Source organism: Epithele typhae (assembly GCF_022376455.1).
Source record: "Epithele typhae strain CBS 203.58 chromosome Unknown BXZ73scaffold_6, whole genome shotgun sequence".
NCBI classification, from domain to species: domain Eukaryota; kingdom Fungi; phylum Basidiomycota; class Agaricomycetes; order Polyporales; family Epitheliaceae; genus Epithele; species Epithele typhae.
Genome location: NW_025954197.1, coordinates 108,056 through 130,361, shown reverse-complemented (window position 1 = coordinate 130,361; position 22,306 = coordinate 108,056). Strand labels below are relative to the sequence as shown.

At 62.0% G+C, this 22,306-nt stretch overlaps 5 protein-coding genes across 5 annotated transcripts; 3 read left to right on the top strand and 2 right to left on the bottom strand.

Moving 5' to 3' along the window:
* Positions 1-1,191: 1,191 nt before the first annotated feature.
* On the top strand, positions 1,192-3,538 carry BXZ73DRAFT_41472 (carboxylesterase from carbohydrate esterase; the record flags this gene model as incomplete). Its single annotated transcript, XM_048018777.1, has 6 exons — positions 1,192-1,330; positions 1,393-1,759; positions 1,821-2,573; positions 2,631-2,764; positions 2,788-3,071; positions 3,134-3,538. 6 exons carry the CDS (start codon positions 1,192-1,194, stop codon positions 3,536-3,538), a joined length of 2,082 nt encoding a protein of 693 aa, XP_047881092.1.
* A 2,846-nt stretch (positions 3,539-6,384) lies between these two features.
* Positions 6,385-9,785, top strand: BXZ73DRAFT_88116 (cytochrome P450; the record flags this gene model as incomplete). Its single annotated transcript, XM_048024838.1, has 9 exons — positions 6,385-6,400; positions 6,696-7,087; positions 7,686-7,751; positions 7,812-8,387; positions 8,449-8,617; positions 8,674-8,875; positions 8,948-9,481; positions 9,544-9,624; positions 9,680-9,785. 9 exons carry the CDS (start codon positions 6,385-6,387, stop codon positions 9,783-9,785), a joined length of 2,142 nt encoding a protein of 713 aa, XP_047881091.1.
* Positions 9,786-11,864: 2,079 nt separating this feature from the next.
* On the bottom strand, positions 11,865-13,517 carry BXZ73DRAFT_97998 (uncharacterized protein; the record flags this gene model as incomplete). Its single annotated transcript, XM_048027554.1, has 5 exons — positions 11,865-12,139; positions 12,221-12,467; positions 12,547-12,734; positions 12,826-13,116; positions 13,172-13,517. 5 exons carry the CDS (start codon positions 13,515-13,517, stop codon positions 11,865-11,867), a joined length of 1,347 nt encoding a protein of 448 aa, XP_047881090.1.
* Positions 13,518-15,941: 2,424 nt separating this feature from the next.
* Positions 15,942-18,199, top strand: BXZ73DRAFT_41530 (uncharacterized protein; the record flags this gene model as incomplete). Its single annotated transcript, XM_048018788.1, has 4 exons — positions 15,942-16,226; positions 16,972-17,162; positions 17,216-17,521; positions 17,581-18,199. 4 exons carry the CDS (start codon positions 15,942-15,944, stop codon positions 18,197-18,199), a joined length of 1,401 nt encoding a protein of 466 aa, XP_047881089.1.
* Positions 18,200-19,896: 1,697 nt separating this feature from the next.
* BXZ73DRAFT_97996 (cytochrome P450) lies at positions 19,897-22,276 on the bottom strand (the record flags this gene model as incomplete). Its single annotated transcript, XM_048027553.1, has 13 exons — positions 19,897-19,933; positions 20,021-20,279; positions 20,342-20,508; positions 20,566-20,714; positions 20,792-20,799; positions 20,858-21,023; positions 21,082-21,198; positions 21,259-21,354; positions 21,417-21,533; positions 21,591-21,731; positions 21,787-21,846; positions 21,912-22,062; positions 22,176-22,276. 13 exons carry the CDS (start codon positions 22,274-22,276, stop codon positions 19,897-19,899), a joined length of 1,569 nt encoding a protein of 522 aa, XP_047881088.1.
* Positions 22,277-22,306: the final 30 nt, after the last annotated feature.

The window sequence follows — 22,306 nt, the reverse complement described above, 5'->3', positions numbered from 1 at the left end:
CGTGCTTCAATGACACTGGGAATGATGTCAGGCTTACGTACGTCCTCACGCTTCCCTTCATGTTCAAGTTGTGCTTGTGCAACTCTGATGTGGTCTTCATCCTCCACGGACCCACAACGGTACAGGTACGCATACAACCACTCTAGCATGTCGCATCTTACTCAAAGTGGACATCAAGCATTGGCGTACCATGTTTCACAAGTCAGCCTTCAAGCTCCGCTTAAACGTTACACCATACACAGACATGTCGAGCCGGCAGTTTTCTGGGCTGCGTTTGTTCTCCCACCACGAACGCGTACGAAGACAGCGAACCTCGTTCAATCGGAACGTCGAAGGGGCACCCATTACTGCACACTCAATGCGCTCCGCCGAGATTTTCGTCCCTTGTTCGCACAGATCAGACACGACGGACAGCCGAGGGGCGCCGGATATCGGGAAATGTTCATTACCATGTTATTATATGGACGCCTGGGCGAGACTCCGCCAGTAACTCGGAAATGATGAAGGGTACTCAAACCGTTTGTCAACATACGCCTAACATTTCCGCATCTTTGTCAGGTAATCCGGCTGACAACATTTGCGAGTCTCGGAAATGTTGACGTTCAGATCACATGACTACCGTCATATCGCGGCCTCGTGTCCGCCGTGGTACACGAAATCGATCCTAGCATCCCCTGAGTTGTCTGAAACATAAATCCCAGTGCTCGCAAGTGCGGGAACCTGGACATCGGCAGCGTGCACGTGATCTGATCTTCAACATTTCCGAGACTTGCACATGTTGTCAGCCGGATTACCTGACAAAGACCCGGAAATGTTGGGCGCATGTTGACAAACGGTTTTAGTATCCACAAAGTATCCGTCAAAATTTCCGAGTCTCGCCCAGGCGTCGATACAATAACATGTCTGGAAACATTTCCCGCTCTCACACGCCCCTGGGCTGCCCGTCGTGAGACCGCAAACGATGCACGGAGTCCCGTGCCCTCGTCATGTGCCCTGTAAATCTGCCGAAGATGCGCCTGCTGACCGCTCCCCCAACCCCATCCCAGTGTAATTTTGGGCACCCGCCACCGCGCGCACACGCTCTCCTCGCGCTCCTCGAGTCAACCCATGACGATGGCCGGGGTATTTAACGCGGCCGCCTCGCTGATGCCAAACAGCGAGCTCACAGCGGGGCCCGCCGCCATCGACGAGATGCAGTCACCCATCGCGTTCCCGGCCCTCGCACTCTTTGGTCTGCTCACCGCGCCCCTCGCGGCGCGGAGCGCGTCCGTGCCTTCGCCGTTGTCGCTCAAGAGTGACATCAGCGTCCTATTCAACAACGACCTCGATCGTGAGTCGAACTTCTTCCGGACGAATTCCGCGCGCTGCCGCTGACGCGTCGTTTCAATGCAGCGGGCACCGTCTCCGGCCGACCTAGCGTACTGCTGCTATCATCCCCGCATACGCACGGCAGCGCCTCGAGCGCATGCGCGGTTCTCGGGGAAACACTCCTCCCGGACAACACAACTTTCATCAAGGACAACCTTGTCCCGCTGCTTCGCTTCCAGGAGTTCGAGCGCAACTTCCCGTCGTCCCAGAAATTTTGGATTGCCAGCAAGGGTCCCGTATGCCAGACGGTGGATGCGAAAGGCGACGTCAGCTCGTCGGTCGTTTGCCTTGGCAGTCTGCCTGTACTCTGCACGCAGAGCGCAACCCTCGGCGCCGCTGCTAAGCCAGCTACATCGTTCACCGTTCAGTCAAAAAATCTCACGATCACTGGGTACGATTTCCGCTCCCTCTTCGTCACGATACCCTCCTGGGCTCACACAACTGCCTGACAGGTTCCGCGACCAGGCTTCGTTCCGCTTCTTCGGTATCCCTTACGCCGATCCCCCAGAACGTTTCACCTATTCAACGCCCTTCACCGGAAACACCACGCTCAACGCACAGAGCTTCGGCCCGGCGTGCGTGCAGACTGGCGAAACGGGTACTTCCGAGAACTGCCTATTCCTCAACATCTTTACTCCGTTCATCCCCAGCCCGGGCAGCCGCACGCCGCTCAAGGCGGTGATGTTCTGGATCCACGGCGGCGCATTCACCAACGGGATGGGCAGCGACCCGACGTTCGACGGCGCGGCGCTCACCTCGCGCGGCGACGTCGTCCTCGTCACGATCAACTACCGCCTCTCCACCCTCGGCTTCCTCGCGCTCGACGACGGCGTCACGAACGGCAACTTCGGGCTGGCGGACCAGGTGATGGCGCTCGACTGGGTGCGCGAGCACATCGCCGCGTTCGGCGGCGACCCGAACCGGATCACGATCTTCGGCCAGAGCGCGGGCGCGGGCTCGGTCCGCGCGCTCACCGCGAGCCCGCAGGCGATCGGGAAGTTCGCGGCGGCCGTGCCGATGAGCAACCTGGCGGGGATCAACTTCGCGGCGACGTACTCGTTCTACTTCACCATCCCGGACAACGTCGCGAAGGTGACGGCGCCCCTGCTGGAGTCGGTGGGGTGCGACTTGGAGGAGGCGGAGATATTGCCGTGTTTGCGCGCGGTCGACGCGCAGACGTTGGTGAACGTGCCGACAGCGTCGAAGTGGGTGCTTTTTTGTCTTGATGCTGGGAGAGTTACTTATTACTGACCGCGGGTCAGGTTCCTCGTGGTCGACGGGAAGTTCCTAGTGACTCCGGAGCTTGTGCTCAACGGTACGGGTCCGGTCGCTCGTGTGCACACAATGATGGGTTTCATGCGGGACGATGGAGACCCGTTCATTTCCTTCCCGGCATGTCACAGCGATGATAAAAACGAGTTCACGTTCTCATTCATCGTCAACAGACAACTACGAACCTTACTCAAGCCCTGATCGACGTACAGTTGCCGACCAACGTAACGAACAACCCTCTGTTCCCTGAGCCCAAGGGAGCCAACGCGACCATCAACACCTTCAACGTGACTTCGAACGTCAACACCGACGTCGAATTCCGGTGCTTGGACCAGTCGACCGCCTTCTCGGCGATCAACCACGACCTCTTCGAGAGCGTCTGGTTTTACGAGTTCAACCGGAGCTACCAAATCCCAGGGTTCAATCCGAACGTACGTCTCCGGCCCCACCTCCGCCGTCGCGCACGCACTCACCCGCACTCCCGTTCTCGCAGGCCCCGACGTGCACGCCGCCCGCGACGGCCGCGCGCCCTCACGGTGACCCAGAGCTGGAGTACTTCAAGTGCCACTCGGGCGAGCTCTTCTACGTCTTCGGCTCGCTCCCCGCGGACACGCCCTTCCGCGACGAGAAGGACCTGCCGTTCATGCAGCGCATGGTCGACATCTGGGCGTCCTTCGCGCGTACGTTCGACCCGAACCCCTCGACCGCGTTCCTCGAGGCGCGCGGCTTCACGGGCACGGTCGCGCAGCTCGCGGCGGAGCCGGCGTGGGAGCCGGCGACGCGGGCGAACCTCGCGGGCAGGCCGATGCGGGAGCTGCAGTTCGAGAGCGTGATGCTGCCGTTCGGGCAGCAGGAGCAGTGCGCGTTCTTGGGCTTCCCGCTGGACTTTTTTGGGTGAGGGCGGGGTCTGGTGCGCCGTGTGGATGATCGGCATGTGGTTCTTGTGTATCTAGGGAGTCGTTAGTTTCGTGGCGATGTCACCTCTGTCAAGAACTCGGTGCTTGAGTGGGCTGAAATGAGATGGGCACTACGGGAAAATGCATTCTAGCGTGAAGTCGGATTATGTAAGCGCTAAACATGTTACAAACGCCGATGCAGTGACGCGCCGTCTTCTTCCTACATACCACGACCACGCCTCCCAACATTCTCACAATCCTACGGCTTTTCGTCTACTGGGAGATCCACACCAGCGGTGCAGCTATGGATGGGAAGGATCGCCATCTTGGTGGGTCTAGCAATACTATTCTGTTCTCCACGTCACGACTCAGGTATTCTCGCAGTCGTGTGCATAGCTTTGAGAGTCCATTGAAGCCGATTGTCAAGTGCCTTCCAACCTTGTTTTGCCATTAAACGGCTTCCTTATTTCTCAGGAGACAATGCCCTGGTCCTATACCCATTCAAAGGCAATCGAGAAGTGCCCAATGGCTCCACCCTTGGCACCAATGTGCTCCGGATCAAATCCACTCCTTCGACTGCAGTCTGCAGGAGTCCAACCTTGCGAGACAGCTTCACAAGTACATGCGCCCATGAATTACACGAATGTAAGTCTTCTTGCCGTTCTGTTCGAATGATGTGCATTTGTGTTTTTGTTACGAGGGCCATGCGAGACATGCGTCCGATGCAATACAATTATCTTCCATCTGAATATGACTCCCCTCCCCTCCCCGTCGTTCTGTACTCGCGACATCGACACCATCCTAATCTCCTTCCACCCACAGAGCTAGGTGACAATGGTCATAGTGATCTTACCACTGTCGCCGTTTAAGAGCGAACCCGTCCTTCGATAGAAGACCCCCATATGGGAGCTAGGCAAACTGCTAAGCATCTATGACGCTTGGTGTATGCATACGAGGTTGAACGGTGTGTTGCGTATTTTTGATCCTTCGCTCGCCTACCGCTAAGCCACCTTCACGACAGGCGGGCTGCATGCCGTGCAACAGCTCATTCGCGGATCCTACCTGGCGCACCCCGCGAAGCCACACACCCATCCCCCGAGCAGTCGACTGCCATCTGAAGAAGGATAAAAGAGCGCAGCACGGCTGGCGCGGACGTGCTCTCGATGGTCCAACCCCCAAGCCGCGGCTTGGCGTGGGAGCCCATCTCCAGGCGACCGTATCGATGCCCGGGTTCGGGGGTTAACTCGGGGAGGCGGATAGGATTGGGGTGCGGAGTCGGCCGTCTGCGCGAGGCCAGGAGGACCGTCCGCGCGGGAACGCGAGCAATTGGCTGACCTCCTGCGTCTGATCCGTCGATACCAGGTCAGAGGCCGAGTTATGTCGGGCTGGCCACCTGGCTGACGTATATCAGCGCCAGGATACCAGGGTCGTGTCGGTCCCCTCTCGAGCAGTGTGTGTTGATACAATCCATCTGTCTATTCCAGCACGTGTCCAACCGTGGGCTACGGAAACGAGGGGCGCTTGTGTGTACCCAAGCGTGGCACAAGACCGACGCGAACCCAGCGGGTGGAGCGACGTAGGCGGTGGCACGCGTAACGCCTGACGCACTGAGGAACTCGCTTCCGGTATGCTCGGCTGTGGGCGTTGCATTGCGGCCTCCTCGGACGCTCCGTCGCTGACAGAAGTCACAGCTCGCCACCTCGCCGCTGGGTGTTGGAGAGCTGGTGCAGCGACTGGAAACGAGCGGGAGCGGGCGCGCTGCGGCACGAGAAGCCTCGTCCTCTCCGTTGACCGTCCCTTTGGTGTGTGTTCACGGCCACGCCGCGCGCGGAGGAGCCGACTGGGCAGGACCGCAGCTGGAGAAGCAGCACGTACGACGCTCGCGGCGAGCCTGAGGGACGGAGCGTTTCCCAACTGTGCCCGCTCGCCGTAGCCGTGGACGCGAGCACACGCCCTGGGGCGTCCGTTGTGCGGCGTCTGCAGCGTGGCAAGCAGAGGCGATGTCTGTGCCAACTGCTGCTCACCACCGACTGCACTGGGCGGGGCCCATCTGCCAGAGCCCGTCCGGACAGCCCGGGGAGCTGCGGCGCTAGAGCGAGCGCAATCCTCGGAGAATTCCGCGCGAGGTGGCACTCGGAAGACCGGCGCGCGGGACCAGCGGGACCTGGGAGCGCGAGGCTGGAGAGGGCTCGAGTGAACTCACGGGGCCGGGCCGCGCGCGATTGGGCCCGGTGCGGCGGGCCTCGCACGTATTCCGGGGATCTCGGTGCTGGCGAAGTCGCCGGGCTTGGCAGAGCAGGGCAGTCGGGCTCGAGAAGGCGCACGGCCGTCCATGCGGAGGTGTGTGCGTCGAGAGGGCTTGCGACACGCAGTACATGTGCTGGATGCCGCCACGGTGCAGGCGCGAGGGTGGGTGGGCTCCGGCAGTTTGGACCTCACGCGGAGGAAGCAGGGCGGGGTCCCGGCCGGAGGCGCCGGGTGGATCGGAGGACGGGGTACTTATCCAGACATCGAGGGCCTCGATCGAGATCGATGCGCAGCGGATGAGGCACGTACCCGAGAACCCCGGGCGCTGGTGGTCGGTGACAGATGGAGGGATTTGAGTGGGAGCAAAAGTGCTTAGCGTGTCTGCGCGCGCGAGAGTCTGTGCACGACCGGCGCGGAATAAAACCGTCTGTGCAGGAGTACGCTACCTGGGCGAGATCGGAGACGGGCAGCGGCTGGGCAGCGGGGCCATAAACGGCACCGCCACCCCCGCCTTCAGCCCGGACGGCGCCTCCGTCCACCCGGCGCCGGCCCAATAGGCTCTCGGCGGGCTCCTCGGCTGTCGTCCCATTTGCACCCCTCCATGATTGGCTGGCGACGTCCGGGGTGGCCGATGGACAGATTAGATTTCGCACGGCTGCCATCTAGGCGCCGGTGGGGCAGGCGCGCTCGCTTGCCCCCACCCGCTTGAGCTCGCGGTGGTTGCGATCGTCCTGCAGCGGTGCGCTCCTTTATCATCTTTCCATGCCGGCCTCCGCAAAGCCCGTCCCTTCCGCCCTCCCTCTGCCACAAAGGCCTCTCCCCGCCCCCGCATCCCCCTCTCCCCCGGTGCTCGCCCTGGTCCGGCGCACCTCCCTCCCATGCTCGCTCTCCTCGACCCCCTCGGGCCCCTAGTGGTCCCCGCCCTCCTTTGCGCCCCGCTCGCCCTCCTCCTCTACTTCCTCTCCGCCTTCCTCTCCCTCCTCGTCCGCCAGGCCCGCTCCCCGCTCCGCCACCTCCCCGGCCCGTCCTCGCCCTCCTTCTTCCTCGGCAACCTGCGCGAGATGCACGACCAGGAGAACAACAACCTCGTCGCCCGCTGGACCGCCGCCTTTGGCTCCACGTTCGTCTACCGCGGCTTCCTCGGTGGCCGCAGGCTCATGACGGTCGACCCCCTCGCAGTCAACCACATCATGAGCCGCGGCTACGACTACCCCAAGCCCGACTTCGTCCGCGACTCCCTCGCCAGCATGACCGGTGGATACGAGGGGCTCTTGACTGCAGACGGTGACATGCACAGAAAACAGGTCCGCTTTCTCCCCCTCTCCTTCGCCCCCACTCCGTCTCAACCCTCCCGTCACCCCCGCCCTGCAGCGTAAAATCCTGGTCAGTCTCTTCCTCTATTTCTGTCCCCGCACCGCACGCCGCCGCTTGAATCCATGTGGACGCGTGCACGTGATCGCGCGGCTGCGATCACTGCCCCCGATCCCGTTCGCCCATCTGCATCAGCCCGGTCGCGATGGGCCTCCTCCGTCCTCTCTCGTCGCCCGCGCGTCCTTCCGCTCGCGACCGTCACTTTCAGGTTGGATGACGTGATGCCGGCGCGGGGTGCCAATCAGATCTCGGCACGAGCTGCGGCCTGCTTCTCCCGCTCAGTTGGCTGCGTCTTTCGAGGTTATCCCGGTTTGTCGGTTGAAGGGAGGAAGGGCTTGGCTTCGACAGCCTACGCGGGGCTTGGCGGCTGCGCTCACTGGATGAACATGTCTATTAGGCTGAGGTTGTCTCCACGACGCGCTCGTCGAGGCACCCATGACCTCACAACTACAGATCCGTTGTCTGATTGGTTATCACTTCTGCGTTCCTGCTCTTTCTATAGATGCTCGCTAACACTACCTCTCTCGGTAGAACCCCGCATTTTCCGCTGCGCAAATCAAGTCCATGACACCCGTATTCTGGGACAAGGCAACCAGGGTACGCACACCTTCGGTTAGCTCGTTGCCCTGCAAAGATGCTCAACGTCCAACTGTATAGCTCCGGGACGTCTGGCTCGAAATCGTAACATCACAGCAGTCTTTCACGCCCGCCGACCCGCTCACTCTGCACGAGCCCGTCGCAGACGCACGGAAACGGGATCCTGAGCCAGCCACGGCCCCAGTTCTCAGCCCGTCCGCGCTCACCACATCCTTCCTGCCCAACCCCTTCTCCTCGTTTGTGCCGTCCAAAGCCTCGCCGACACTGCCCTCCTCATACCGTTCCCGCCGGAATCGCAGAAGAGGCGAGTCAACAGCGTCCTCGCCGTTGAGCCCAAATGGCGCGGCGTCTCCGCTTGACGATCCCGAGGAGAAAGAGCAGGAGAAAGCTCGGATACCGGAAGACGGGATCAGGACATCAAGCCGCATCGACGTCTTGCCGTGGCTCGCCCGCGCGACGCTGGACGTCATCGGCGAGGCTGGGTTTGGGTACCACTTTGGCGCGCTGGAGAGCGCAGCGGAGCGGCGCGGGGACGAGAGCGAGCTTGCGCGCGCATATGGTGTCATCTTCGGCACCGCGCGCAAGTTTAGGGTCATGACCATCTTGCAGGTCTGGTTTCCCTTCCTCAGGCATTTCGTGAGTGGTTTCTTCGCGCATATATGCGGGGGAACGTGAGACTGATATGGTCTCGGCACAGCGGAGAGAAAACTCGGCGACGCAACAGGCCACGGAGGTGACGCGGAAGATTGGGCTCGAGCTCATCGAGCAGCGTCGTTCCGCCATTGCGGCGGAGGAGTTGTCGGAGAAGGCGGATGCGATTGAAGGAGACAAGACGGCGCTTGATCGGGATTTGCTCAGCGTCCTCAGTGAATTCTTTCACTTCGTCGCAGTCGCAACCATGCTAACGTACACATCAATACAGTCCGTTCGAACATCTCGCAAGAGCCTTCGAAACAGATGTCGATAAACGAGATTCTCAACCAAATCTCGACCTTCCTCGCCGCTGGGCACGAGACGAGCTCGTCGGCGCTGACATGGATGCTGTTTGCTCTCGGACGACATCCGGAAGTGCAGAAGCGGTTACGGGAAGAGCTGCGCTCCGTCGACCTTCCTTCGCCCTTCTCGTCCCCATCCCACCTGCCCAACTCGCCCCTCCCGCATCTCCAGTCCCACCCTCCCCTTTCGCCTCCACGCAGGCCTTCCCCAGGCTCCCTCTCTGCCTCTACTTCCCCATCAGTCTCACCCTCTACCCCTTCATCATCACACCCATCCTCACCCTGTCTCTCATCTGCATTCTCCTCAACGCACCATATCCCAACGCCCACCCCTGAGCTCCTCGACCGTCTCGTGCACCTGCCGTACCTCGACGCCGTCGTCCGCGAGGGGCTCCGGTTGTATGCGCCGATCACGACGACAATGCGCGTCGCGACCGCGCCTGACGCGGTACCGCTCGCAACGCCGATCGTCGACGCCCGCGGGCGTGCGTGCACTTCAATCGCGGTCGCGCCAGGCGACATTATCAGTGTGCCCATCCAGGCGATGAACACATTGGGCAGCCGCGGGGATGAGAGTGAGTTCATGCCGGAGCGGTGGCTACGTGCCGGGGCGGACGCGGAGGGGGAGAGGAGGAAGGGCGTGCAGGGCCTGTGGGCGAACATGCTGACGTTTGGTGGAGGGAACCCCGTAAACGGGAACCGGTCTTGCATCGGGTACCGGTTCGCGCTTAGCGAGTGCGTATCCTTATTTCCTTCTGTGCGCTTGTGCTCGAGCTGACACGTGGACGGTTCTGCAGGATCAAGGTGTTCCTCTACGTGCTCGTGCGCGACTTGGAATTCTCGGCGGACCCGGCGGTGGAGATCGAGAAGAAAGTCAAGTGCGTCACGTTCCTGCCCTGTTTTTTCCCGGTGCGCTGACCAACTTTTGTTCAGCGTCGTCACCCGGCCATGCGTCAAGTCTGAACCCGAGCGCGGCAACCAGATGCCGTTGTACGTGCGGCAAGCCTCCCCGCCGAGCGAGCGGACGCCCGCGCTCTGAGCACGAGTTCGTCCGCGCCGTTGGCTTGTGTTACACCGCGCGCTGCTGCGGTCTTCCTCACGTCCTCGCAACGTCCTTGCGCCCGCATCCCTGCATCATGTCTCATGTCTGTACCATCACCACTGGTAATCATAGCCTATGTATGCACCGCCTGTATAATGCTCGCTCGCTAGACAGTCCGGTTTCGGATACGTACTTATGAGGACGCTGCCTCCCGACCGCCTCCGACCACGACGTTACCTCCTCGCCATTCGTCTTGTCCACCCATGTACTTGTGCTTGTGTTGTCGCTTTGTCGTCGCTATCGACACTGTTTTGTTCATTCACGACGTATCCGCTGCGGCTGAGAGGAGAAGGAACACGCCCGCCTGTGTCTTGCCAGACCTGGCGTTCTGACCCTGCAAGTGTCACAGCCAATCCCAAATCCCAACAGTTCACTGGTCGAAGCACCCAGCAGGGGGCCGAAGACTGTTTTCCACCTGTCAACGTTTCAGCATCGAGGGGCCCGGTTCGGCCTTCAAAGCTTCACGATCCCGCCGCCGGTCTCTACGACGACGGCGGCAGCGGTGGGAACGACAGCGATGCGGCGGTGCCTTGTCTTCGCTTCCAGATCCGTGCATCCCGTTCGAGTGGGCCGTTTCGGCGTCCGATGTCCGCGCGTCCGTGGCGTGGCGCGGGACTCCGCGTCTCGGTTTGGTTGGGGGGACTTGCGAGAAGCTTTGAGGGCACGTGTGCTGGTCTACCCAAGGACAAGGGCAGGGACAAAGACGAGGACAAGGACAAGGACGGGGGACTCCATTGTGTCGACGTCGTCCCGCGCTGCGCCCCTCCCCCTCAGGCTTTGCCGTCTGGACAGATCCATCACGTTGCGCTGACCGAAGGGTGCTAGGCTTAGACGCCCTGTGCTCTGCTTTGGCCCTCCCCGGCCGCTTTCGCGCGGCCGTTCGGGTGTCGATGGGAGCGAGGGCTGACTTCAGCCTCCCTTCGCGAGGCGTGTGATCGTCGAGGGGAGAGAGAGTGCGAAGGGAATCCCCGCGCGTCGGCCGCCGCGCCGCGCCACGCACGGTGGTGTGTTGCGTCGAGTGGCCGCCAAGCCCGAGCCTGAGCCCGTCGAGGGAGGTGGGCGGAAGGGGGGAGGTGGGAGGGAGAGCAGGACGACCGGCGTCGGGTGTGCTCCGTCCGCGAGGTCTTGTTTTTGGGGCGCGCCGCCAGCCCCTCTCGCCCTCTCGCCAGCCTCCGGCTTCGGGAGCCCGCGATCGCCCGTCCTTCTAGCCCCGATCGTCCCCTCGAAACGCCGAGGGTGAGACTTGGAGCTTGAAGCTTGAAGGCTGGCGGGAAACGGAGGGCGCGGAGGGCGCGGCGGCCGGTTCCGATCTGGATTGCTGTGCAACGAGATCGCAATGGAGGTGCGCGCGCAGGCGGCGATGGTGAAACGCCGCGAGGGAGGCTGGAGGGACACGAGGTTGGCGTGCGTATGGAGGCTTGAACGCGTGCGCATGCGGGGCCCGTGTGCGGGACCCCAGGGGATGAAATGACGCTCGTGGTTCGTGCCTGGGGCAGCGGGGGCGGAGGGGTTCCTGTAGGCTGTTCAGAAGGTGAGTGCCACGCCAGCTCAGGAAGTCAGGAGGAGAGGGAGCCGGCGACGGATGCAGGGAAGTCTATGTTCACGAATGCGAGTGGGTGATACCATACGGTCTACTGCGGAGCGTGGGTGAACATTACAATTGTATAAACATACGGACGCGAGCGTCAACGGGGACTGCACATGGGGTACTACAAGGACGGAGAGCGGCGGAGGATCGGACAATAGAGCGGACGACAACGGGCAGGGGTGGGAGAAGATGGACATGCTCGTGAAAGATGCGAGTGTTTGTGAGCGATGCATGGAACGCGAAAGCAGAAGAGCGTGGGGAAATGTGGAAAACCACAGCAGAAAAAGACAAAGCGGGCGCGCGCCAGAACCAACGCGCGCTCAAGCTTTGTGGTCACGTGACCTGAAATAAATGGCCAGCATAATTCCTGGCCTTGACAGCCCTGGGGCATGACAAACTGCACTTCCAATGTTTCATGGGCATGAGGTTCATGAGGGCATATGAGGCGGGATCCCGAGGTGCATGTATGTGCCATTGACGGCCTTTTGGATGAACGGCTCGACGTCTTGCGCAGCTTGCTGCTTCAACCACTCGCCCATCTCCGCGAACGTTTTCGGCTGCGCGCCCTCTCGCGGCCTGGTTGGTTGAGAGAGCGCGGCGTGCACGTCGTCCGCAAGCTTGCGCAGGTGTTCGCCGCTCGGAAACGTGTAGCTGTATTCCTGTTTGGGGGGCTTCGACGGCACGACCGGAGAAGGTTGGTACTCTGTCCGAGCACGCGTCAGTCACTCGGTCCTTGACCATCCCATGCCACACGGCACCGCATGAGGGCTAACGGGGCACGCACCGGTCTCCTCGTCAGAGTAGAGCTCGTCTTCCTCGTCGTCTTCCTCTTTCTTCGGGTGCACGTTATCGAAGATCGGCGAAGGCGGTTGCGTCTGCGGTTCGGGCGACGTCGACGTCTCGGGGGTGGGCGGATGCGGACCCCCGAGGGACGGCGACGTCGCGTGGAAGGGCTTGAGGGTCATCTGCGGCATCTGATTCTGCATTATACCACTTTGCATGCTCCGCGGTTGCTGGTAGGGTTCTGATCTCTGTTGACAATAGTGACAATGCAGCATGCATGAGCAAGGGGATGCAGACCACAGCCACATAGGACTATTGGATGCTCACCACTTGATGGGCTTGTTGTGCCTGGGCCGCGCGGAGGTGGCGCGCGTAGGTGACGATGTCCTCCCCTTTCGCGCCGTATCCGATACGCTCCGCCCAGATCTGCGCGAGCTCAAGCTCCGGGTCTGGGACCTCCCTCAGGAGAACGTTGACGCTGCTTCGCGCGCGCTTGTCCTTGAGGCTCGGGTACACTGCAGCGTGATGGCAACAAAGCACCCAAACGGGGAGAGATCAACATCAGCGATTGGCGCGAACCGCAAACAAGAGCGACGCGACACGCACGGATGCCAACAGTCGTTCTCCCGAGCGTGCCGACAGTGTTCCGTTTCTGGCGGGTGCCCTTCTCTGCCTTCACCTGAGGCTGCGGAACGAGGGCGGGGGCGTCGGGTGCAGGGTGATGCTCATGTTGATGGCCGGCGTGGGCCTTCGAGGCCATATTGTACCGCTTGTGGAAGAAGTACTTGGACACCCGCTCCGGGGTGCACCTCTCGCCGCCGGGCATAGCGCGGATCTGCGCGCTCAGCCGCTCGACCTCGTCGCTCGCCGGGTACTGCGACACTGTGTGGTAGTATCCTGTGTGAGGGAACGTCAGCGCACTGCGTCGCCTACAATTGGGGATGCCACTGACTTTGGAGTAACGAGTATGCTTCCTTTGGCAGACGGTCGCGCGGGGGGTCGTGCGCGGTAGTGGGCCCGCTGGGGCCCGCTGTTGGTGTTGATGTTGATGTTGATGTTGATGTTGAGGGTGCCGGGGCCGGGGCCGGGGCCATGACCATGGTCGTCCACGGGTACTTGTTGTTCCACGAGTTCGGGCTTACGGGACGTAGGGAGCCCACAACGGGCGAGAATCGGCTCGGGCCTGCTGCACTGCTGCTGCTGTTTATGCGGCCAATGGTGTTGTGGTGGAAGGTGTGAATGGACGTGCCGTTGAGGGCGGAGCTGGCCGGGGCGGAGAGCGGTGTCCAGGACGGCATATTTGGGGCAGGGGGCGCACTCATCGCTTTCGCGGATTCGGGCCTGTTGGATTGGGAATGGAGAGAGGCGGCGGGTTGGAGGGGCGCGAGGGGCGGGCGCCCGAGGGGTTATATACGCGGCACCACTGTCAGGTTGATCGAGAGCCACGAGTAATTTGCGCCGTGTGATCGCGCTGGAATGAACCAGAATCCTGGGCGGTGTCGGAGTTGGGGGACGCTAGGCCTAATTTGGGTGACAGGGGGCAACAGGGGCGGCCGGGCGAGTGAAAAGGACGGCAGGGCTGACAAAGGCGCGGGCTCGTTTTCTTCCCCATTGTGCGTTCTCCCGCCTGCCCCGTGGCTTGCTAACGTCTTTGAATGCCACCGCTTGACAGGATGCCGTTAGGGCGAACCAATTGAGAAGCACAGTTGCGGACGCACCAAGCGGAGCTGCAAAAAAAGTCGGGACATGTCATGAAACAGAAAGAAACAGCCGAAGTGGGCGACAAGAGGAACGTCTACCTCATGTCCAGAGGACCCTGACCGCCATACACTCGCCCGGGACACAATCGATGAGCGATGGTTCGTGCCGGAGGGAAGACATTTGGAATAGGAGCCATGAGCTACCGGGTGGGAGAAGACCCCAGAAGACGTTCATAAGACCAGAACACGCACCGATACGGCGGCTCACCACGGCTACAAGTTTCATCAGCACGTCTTGTCTACTGATCAGCCGGGCAGCAGTTGCACAGGGCTCAGGTGGAAAACACAGATTACGGGTGGTTGATAACACCTCGTGGCCAGACTGCTCGTGCGGGCGGGGTGTGGAAGCTGGGGAGTCGGGCCGTTGGGAATATTTGGGGATGAATGCAGAGCCAGAGCTCGAAGGCGGCGGAAACAAATGTGGGAGACCCCATAGAGCACAAAGGTTCAATCTACCCAAATCAGGACAGTGCAACAAGGGTGTGGTGCGGAAGTCGCGAGGCCCGGAGTTCGAACCATGGCGGCTAGCGCTTTGCCGCGTGCCACTTGAACCTCTTCCACCACCACCACCGCCATTCCCCTTCCCCCTCGAACCATCGCATCTTGTCCTACGGGCCATTCGGTACGCGAGAGCCTTCCTTGCGGTCTCGCCCTTCGTCTGCGCATCTGGGCTCCGGCTATTGTCGCTCGTGGATGCCGGCCACCAGTTGCCCTCTTCGGAGAGCGATTTGCGGCTGTCGTTTCACGATCGCCCGTCATCGCAGCTTCGCTCTTGCTCCAGGTCGATCGCGGGAACATCAGCCCCCAACTCCCGGCGCAATCGTCCCAAATCGGAACCGAAGGAGGCGGCAGTGTCGAACTGGAGTTCGGGAATCCAGCACGCGGTGGTATGAGCAACGGCCCGCTCCGGTTCCCCTTTCGCATGTCGAAGAAGATCGGCGACCATGCAAAACGACGAGCACGCCACGTCAGTCCCCCGGCGCCAGCGCTATCGCTTGCTACTCTCCACCTGGGAAACAAGCTCGGCTGCCCATGGAGTGACATTGCAAGTCGCGCATGAGGCTCCGCCGACACCGTTCACGACTTGTGATTGGTGCCGGTGGTCTGTTGCGACATGCAGTATGGTCTCACATGACCTGAGGGCTTTGGAGGGAACGAGCGCTTATGTTCCACGCAGAAGCATGGTAGCGGAATTATAATCGACAGCAAGGAGCTCGATACCGAGAGAACTCACGCCGTCATATCGGGGAATTGGCTTATAAACTACAGATGCCTTCTCCAAGGAGCAGGAAATATGTACTAGCACCATAACATCAATCCATACCTTGCTCCACAATATGGCTTGTGTCTTATGGGGAACTGCATGCATCACAGATTTAATATGTTTGGCCAAAAAACAGCCAGAAGTGCCCTCAGCGGAGCACTTGGGGCATCCTCAATAATTCGAACGTCGACGAAACTTGTGACGAGTCGGCAGCGGCATGGATGAGATGCCCAGGCACACGTGGCCAGCCATATTGAACGCCGACGTTTAGCCGCCTGAGCAGACGGGCTGAATGGCGTCATGGGCCTGCTTCGTGCCTGTGTCCGACGTTCGCTGCCCTCGTCCACTATCCGCCCAGTGCGAGCTGTAGCAGCTCGATAATCAGCTCGAGCACGCAGCGGCCGAGCATGGGCGAAGAGGCGCCACCGCCGGTCCGCCGTCCGACTGGCCTTGGCCGCCGAGCGTGTGAAACCATCTGCGCTCGGAATCCACAAATCAAACGGGCAGCGCCCCAGCGGTGGAGAGACCGTCTTCGACCCACTGTCCCCGACCACGACTGCGCCTGTCCTTCGCTCGTCGTCGACGTCTCCTCCGCCCTCTCCTCCCTCCCCCTTCTCCCCCATCCATAGGGATCCCCCGTCAAGCCAATCCCACCCCCACCCTCGCCTGGCCGTCTCCCCCCACACACGACGGCCGCGATGCCCTCCGCCATCCGCCACACGCTCGCGGTGCTGCCGTTCGCCGCCGTCGCCGCCGCATACTCGTTCAACATCGTCTCGACCCCGCGCCAGTGCCAGACGCTCGAGGTCGACATCACCGGCTCGGGTGGCTCGCCGCCGTACTCGCTCCTGCTCGTCCCCACCGGGCCCACGCCGCTCGCGAACCAGGTCGAGGCGCGGCGGATCACGGAAGTGCCGTTCAATACCTCGAGCTCGGTGTCCTTCCAGCTCAAGTTTCCGGAGAACTCGCAGTTCATCGCCGTGGTGAGTCCCCCGTTCTCCGGTCGTCTGCGATCGCGGTGGGCAGTCTCGGTGGAGCCCCGGGAGTATTTTTGGAAGGGACGCTGGGATCCTCTCGTGGAGCAGGGCGGGGGGCGTTCGGACGAAAGGACGCGCGGATACGCACGGTCGCGGGCGACGCGGTCGCTCGGCCTGCGTTCGAACGATGCCCTGCGCCGCGGCCGGAGTGGTACCCTTGTGCGCCCAGCGGGCGGTGTCATGCATCATTCGTCTGCACGTCGGGCGCCGGATTCCACACTCGCGGCGACGGGCAGGGGACGTTCGGGCACGCTCGGGCACGCGTCCTAGCCGCATGGAGCCCATCCGAAGATGTTTTTCAGCCCGCGGCGTCCTGTGCCCGTTGGATGACCCGGCTCGGATAGGATTGCATGCTTCCCCGCCGCATGTGGACGATACAGCGCTTGGACTGGTGGCGATTGGATGGACTCGATGCTGGGTTCGATGAACCGTGCTCTCTTTGGTCGTGCGCGATGTGGGCGCGTGCGAGAGAGTCGGGCGCGAGTCCGAACGGCGGATTCAAGGGAGGCAGATAACAGCACGCGGTGCGTGGGTGGGCTGACCATGGCTAGCTTATCTCCGAGACTGCGGTCGTTGGAGTTGGCCCAGGGGCATATATCCGGCTGGTCCAGCTTGCTTAGCAGCTGAAAAGCCCTCGCCATTGCAATTGAGTCTGTGTATGTCCGGATACTAATCGCTCAATCTTCCGCAGGTCAGCGATAGTAACGGTTTTGGAACTGGAGGGACGAGTTCCGTAGCGACTGTCCTCGACAGTAATGATGCCAGCTGCTTCGATGCGACGACATCAGTGCAGACAAATTTCTTCTTCCACACGTTCCCCGACGGGTTCATTGCCACTTGCCAGCCTACTCGACTATGGTGGGACCCAACACAAGTGAATGGGTGCGTCATCTCGGTGGCTTTTGCTTGATGATTGGTTGACATCAGTTGTGCAGTACCGTGACGTTCAAGGGCGTCATTCCTGGAGGAGAGTCGTTCACAGTACCACAAAATACCACCACCTCGGTCTTAAACGAAGGAACGGGTTTCACATGGGTCCCTAATCTGAGAATCGGCACTCAAGTCGTTATGGTTGTTGGAGACGATCGTGGTGTCGGCACCGGAGGGAGCAACCAGTATACCCTGCAGCAGAGCGACGTTACCTCGTGTCTCAACTCTTCGTCCCCTTCATCAACCCCTGGTTCTCCGGCAGGAGGCAGTTACCCCACAAGCACAGACGGTTCTGGGACCGGACGCAGCAAGTATGCGACCTTTCAGTATCGTCCTATGTGCATATACTCACCGCTCTCGGTTACAGCAGCTCAAGTACCAATGTCGGAGCTATTGTTGGTGGCGTAGTTGGTGGTGTCGTCGGCGCTCTTGCCATCGCCCTCCTCCTGCTCTTCTACATCCGCCGCAAGAGATTCCATAATGAGCCGAAAGAGCGGCCAGTCGACCTTCTCAACGACGAGCACGATGAAGAGCCCGTTGGTGACCAACGACTTCCCGAATACTACCGGCCCGAGCCCTTCATGCTCCCCGACCCCACCGCTGTGTCTGCGGATGGTTCTGTCCACGGCGGTTCCGCGCGCCCGAGTACCGAAGGCCGGCGCCAGTCGTACCTGACCACCAGCACGTCCGACGCCGGTGGAGCCGGGTACATGCGCCATGGCACGTCGGTCCCCTCGACAAGCACACGGAAGTCGCCCGCGCCGCCGACATTCCGTCCGGTGAACATCATTCAGCACGACGATGCGGGCCCGTCAGAGGAGCCCCCAGCAGAGGCGGAAGCGGAGACGATCGAGCTTCCACCAGCATACACGAACATCAAGCCGCGGGGTACACCTGGGGCGCCGTCGAGTGTAGGGGCGGATGATGGAGAGTCGCATGTGGGCGGAGTGGATACGTCGACGAGGGCGGGGTCGCCGCCGGTGCTGTAGAGGCGCGGCTGACTGAATGCTCGACTTGATTTGTGGTGCGTCGTCAGCCTCTTGATCGTGACGGACTCGCTGCTGACGAGGACGGAAGATGTCCAGAGCAGCTCATCCACCACCTCCTCTTCCTCATCTTGCTTCGCCCCCAAACGGATATCATGGACACCAAGCTGGCTCTCACACCTCTATACGTAAGATGAACAGTCACCGCCCACACCCCGCTATGTGTACGCCCCTCTATTCTCCGCCTCGCTCTCTTGCATTCGCGCTGCACGCCCTCTTCTCCTTCCTCGTTCTCCTTCCCGGCCACTGCACCCACTTGTCGCTCGCATGCACGCCTTCTGTCCGCCTTGCCTCGCCTTGCCCCCACTCCTCCCCCTCTCCTCCCACAACCACCTCGCTACCCCACTCTCACGCCAGCCTCACGTCCCACGCACGCACACGCACACCCGGACACTCGTTTCGCGCGCCGCCTTCCCTGCCACCTTCACTTCGCCTAGGCTCCCCTCCCCCTTGTCTTTCCCTGCCCCCCACGGCCGCTGCTGTTTATTCGCACCGCGGGCGCGCAGCGCGTGCGCCCCGGTCCACTACTTATTTTACGTCGTCGCGTAATCGCCCCCCTCGCCCCTCCCCCCACTTCGACTTCGACTGGAGCGTCGCGTCCGCGGCTCGTTTCCCGTTCCCCCGTTCCCGTCCCCCCTTGCCCGCTTGCCCGCCGCCTTCCTCTTCACTACCCGCACACACTCGCATGTTTTGCTTTGGAAGCGTTCTCGATGACGAGCAGGCGTCCCTGTATGAATACCCGAGTCGGTTGAGCACGATCGATCGATCGTTGGTTTGGCTACCCTCATGCACGAGCGCGTAGGCACGAGTCGTGCTCGATCCCATGCCATCAGGCACGGCGACGAGTAACGCGTTCTGGGTGGTAGCATGCGTGCGCTCGGCACGCGACACGCTTCTGGCCGCGCGTGCGGGGCGACGGCGGCTGTCGAACCTTCTGCTCGCGATCCATTCATTGCGCGGTGTGGTTGACTGTCGTTGCGAAGAGAAGCCACTGAGCCGGGGTGTGACGCGCGCGCAGGGCGGCCGGGTGACGTCATGCACTCCGGCGTGCAGCTGGTTCTTGCGGATTTCCCGAGCTCGACGTGCGTCGGGCTGGGAAGCAACTCAGGTTGCGGTGCGCGTACGTACGCTGAGTGCTGGGTTGTCGCACGCCGTGCACACGTTCGCTTCGGGCTCAGGCCCGAGAGGCCCGAAAGACGAGATTATAACGGATACGGATACGGAGGGAGCGAAGGAAGAAAGCACGGGTGGGACAGGACAGCGAGTAGAGTACAACAAAACGGCAGAGCGAGCGCGCACGGCGGGTAGTGGTGGTGGAAGGTGCGCGGCTGGGGAGAGCGTGCGGGTGAGATCTCGAACGTACGGTATGAGCGCAACTCGACGGAGGCGAGGTGGGCACTGTGGGCGTCCGGAGAGAGCGTGGGGGCCGTGTGTGGGCCGGTGGGAAGTCCAGGGGCGGCCGGACGCCGGGGCGAGGGCGATGTGGGCGTCGCGAGGGAAAGGGTGGAGGTAAATGAGGGCTGGAGACTGGGAACTCGGACCCGGGGGGCGGGGCTGGTGTAGAGGGTCCGGAGACCGGAACGTGGTCCTGGGCGCGAACGAACGTTGAAGCTCTGAAGCTTGGTGGACGGAGAGCGCGGTCACCGCCGCTTGAACACGAGCGGCGCGCACGTCGGGCTGGGGAAAGCAGGGCACGAATCGTCAGCCGCTCTCGTCCCGCGCTCCTCCCCACGGATAAGATAGAGATAAGGACGAGGCACTCACTACAGCGTCACGCTCAGCTTGCTCCGGCACAGCCGCGCCTTGCGCTCGTCGAGGGTCTCGCCCGCGAACCGCGGGTCGTCCCGCACCTCGACGCGGTAGCGCGCGACGAGCAGCGAGAGCGCCGCGATCGACTCCGTCTCCGAGAACCCGCGGCCGATGCACCCGCGCGGCCCGCCGGAGAAGGGCAGGAAGGCGTCGCGCGGGTACGGCCCCAGGAAACGCGCGGGCCGGAACGCGTCCGGGTCGTCCCAGTACTTCGCTGGTGGTCAACGGGTGAGAGGGCGCGCGGAGGAGCGAAGCGGGAAGGGAGGGGAGACGCACGGTTGTTGTGCAGCCCGGGGGTGTGGATGGTGACGAAGGTGCCCTTGGGCACGGGGATCGTGCGCTTTTCGCCGAGCGCGTTCGTGGTCGTGAAAGTCGTGTCTTCTTCGGACTCCTTCGGAATCGTGATTACTGGCGGGAAGAGGCGGAGGGTCTCGTTGAAGACACTGTCGGCCCCACTCGTGAGTCAATTAACAAAGGGGTCGAGGAGAGGAGGAGCGTACGCCATAGTGTACGTGAGCTTGGAAAAGTCCTCGTACGTCGGTGTCTGGTCGTCGGGGATCACTGAGCGGATGTGCTCGTAGAGTTTCTCCTGCTCATCCGGGTGGAGGGCCAGGAGGATCAACGCGTACGCAAGCGAGTGCGCGCTCGTCTGTCGTCCCGTAAACAGAGCACGGTAAGCATTAGTGCGAGATGAGGCGCGCCCGAAGCGCGGGATGAGGAACCCACCTCGTAGCCTGTGTGGGAGCGGGGTTAGCCACCATGAGAACAAGGGACGGGAAAGAGAAAACGCACCCGCGATCATGAATATAAATACGTTCCCAAACAGGTTGTCGTCCGACATGCGCTCGCCGGAGATCGTGAGACCCTCGTGCGCGTCCAGCAGGCTGCTGAACAGGTCGTGACGCTCCTCCTTGACCTCTGACGACCGGCGGAGATCAATCAGGTCTTGCATGTACGCCTGTACCCCGCCCCGCGTCAGAACCAGCGCGTGAGCTGTTACGAGGACGGGCGCGCACCTCAAGCTCCTGTTTGGCGGTGTGGAAGCTGCGCAGGTACGGCGTGCCCCAGCGCTGCAGCCATTTGGGGACGAGGAGCTCGATGAAGAGGTTGCGCGACACGATGTTGAGCGCTTCCTGTATCGCGCAGCGCGCGCGGGGTCAGCGCTGCACAGAGACGCACGCGGGTAGACGGACCTTGAAGGTCATCTTGTGACCAGGGGGCGCGGCGGTGTCCTCCTTCCACGAGATCCGCCGACCGAAGCCAGCAACACTGATCACCATGAGCGTGATCTACGGTGGGGCGTGTGAGCCCCAGGCAGGCGCGCCATAGAGATGGAGAAGGAGCAACGCACCGGTACGGTCAGATCGGTGATGTTCGCGACATCAATCGTCTCCTTGTCGCCCCAGACGGTCGCGAACAGTTGATCGACGATGTGCACCGTCTCGTCCCACACGAGCCTGTTGTTTTTCTGGCCCCGCGCGCGGTCAGCGGCACGCAGCGGGCGACGAGCGCACGGCGGACGGACCTCGGAGAACGCAGGCGCGACGAGCTTCCGCTGCTTCTTCCAGTCCTCGCCCTCGGACGCGACGAGATTCGGTCCGAACGTCAGCAGGATCTGGTAGGGGCCGAGCGACTTTGGGAAGCGAGACCGTGCGCCGATGACCTCCTGCGCGCGCGCGATGGGTCAGCGTCGTGCTGCGAAACGCGGGCGGTCTGCGCACCTTGATCACTACGGGGTCGGCGAGGTAGAGCGTGACATGACCGGAGGGGAGTACGCTGACCTGGAGGTGGCCCGATCGCAGCAAACTGTGAGAGGGGCGATAACGGGGGAGAGCAGGACACGCACCCCGGACATGATGTCCCATCCGGCCTCCTCGAAGTCCTTGTACTTGCGGTAGAGGTTGACCTCGGACTGGATGCCGGGCGAGACGCCGCGGACGCGGAAGGGAAACCAGATGAACCGCTCGTTGAAGAGCGTCCGGAAGCCTGGAAGGTTGCTGATGTCGCGGGCGCGCGGTAGAGGGTGGGGGAAGGAGGGGCGCGGCGGTGATTAAGATTCTGGCTTGCGCGGGAAGAGCACGGCGCGAGAGAGGGAGAAGCGGCGACTTACTTGATAGACGCGACGGCGCGCCGGAAGTCCAAGACCTTCTGGAGGACAAAGACGCCGGCGACAAGGAGCGCGAGGGACACCGCGCGCGACTGGTCGAGCATGGCGGCGGGGGCGGGGGCGGGGGTGGGCGA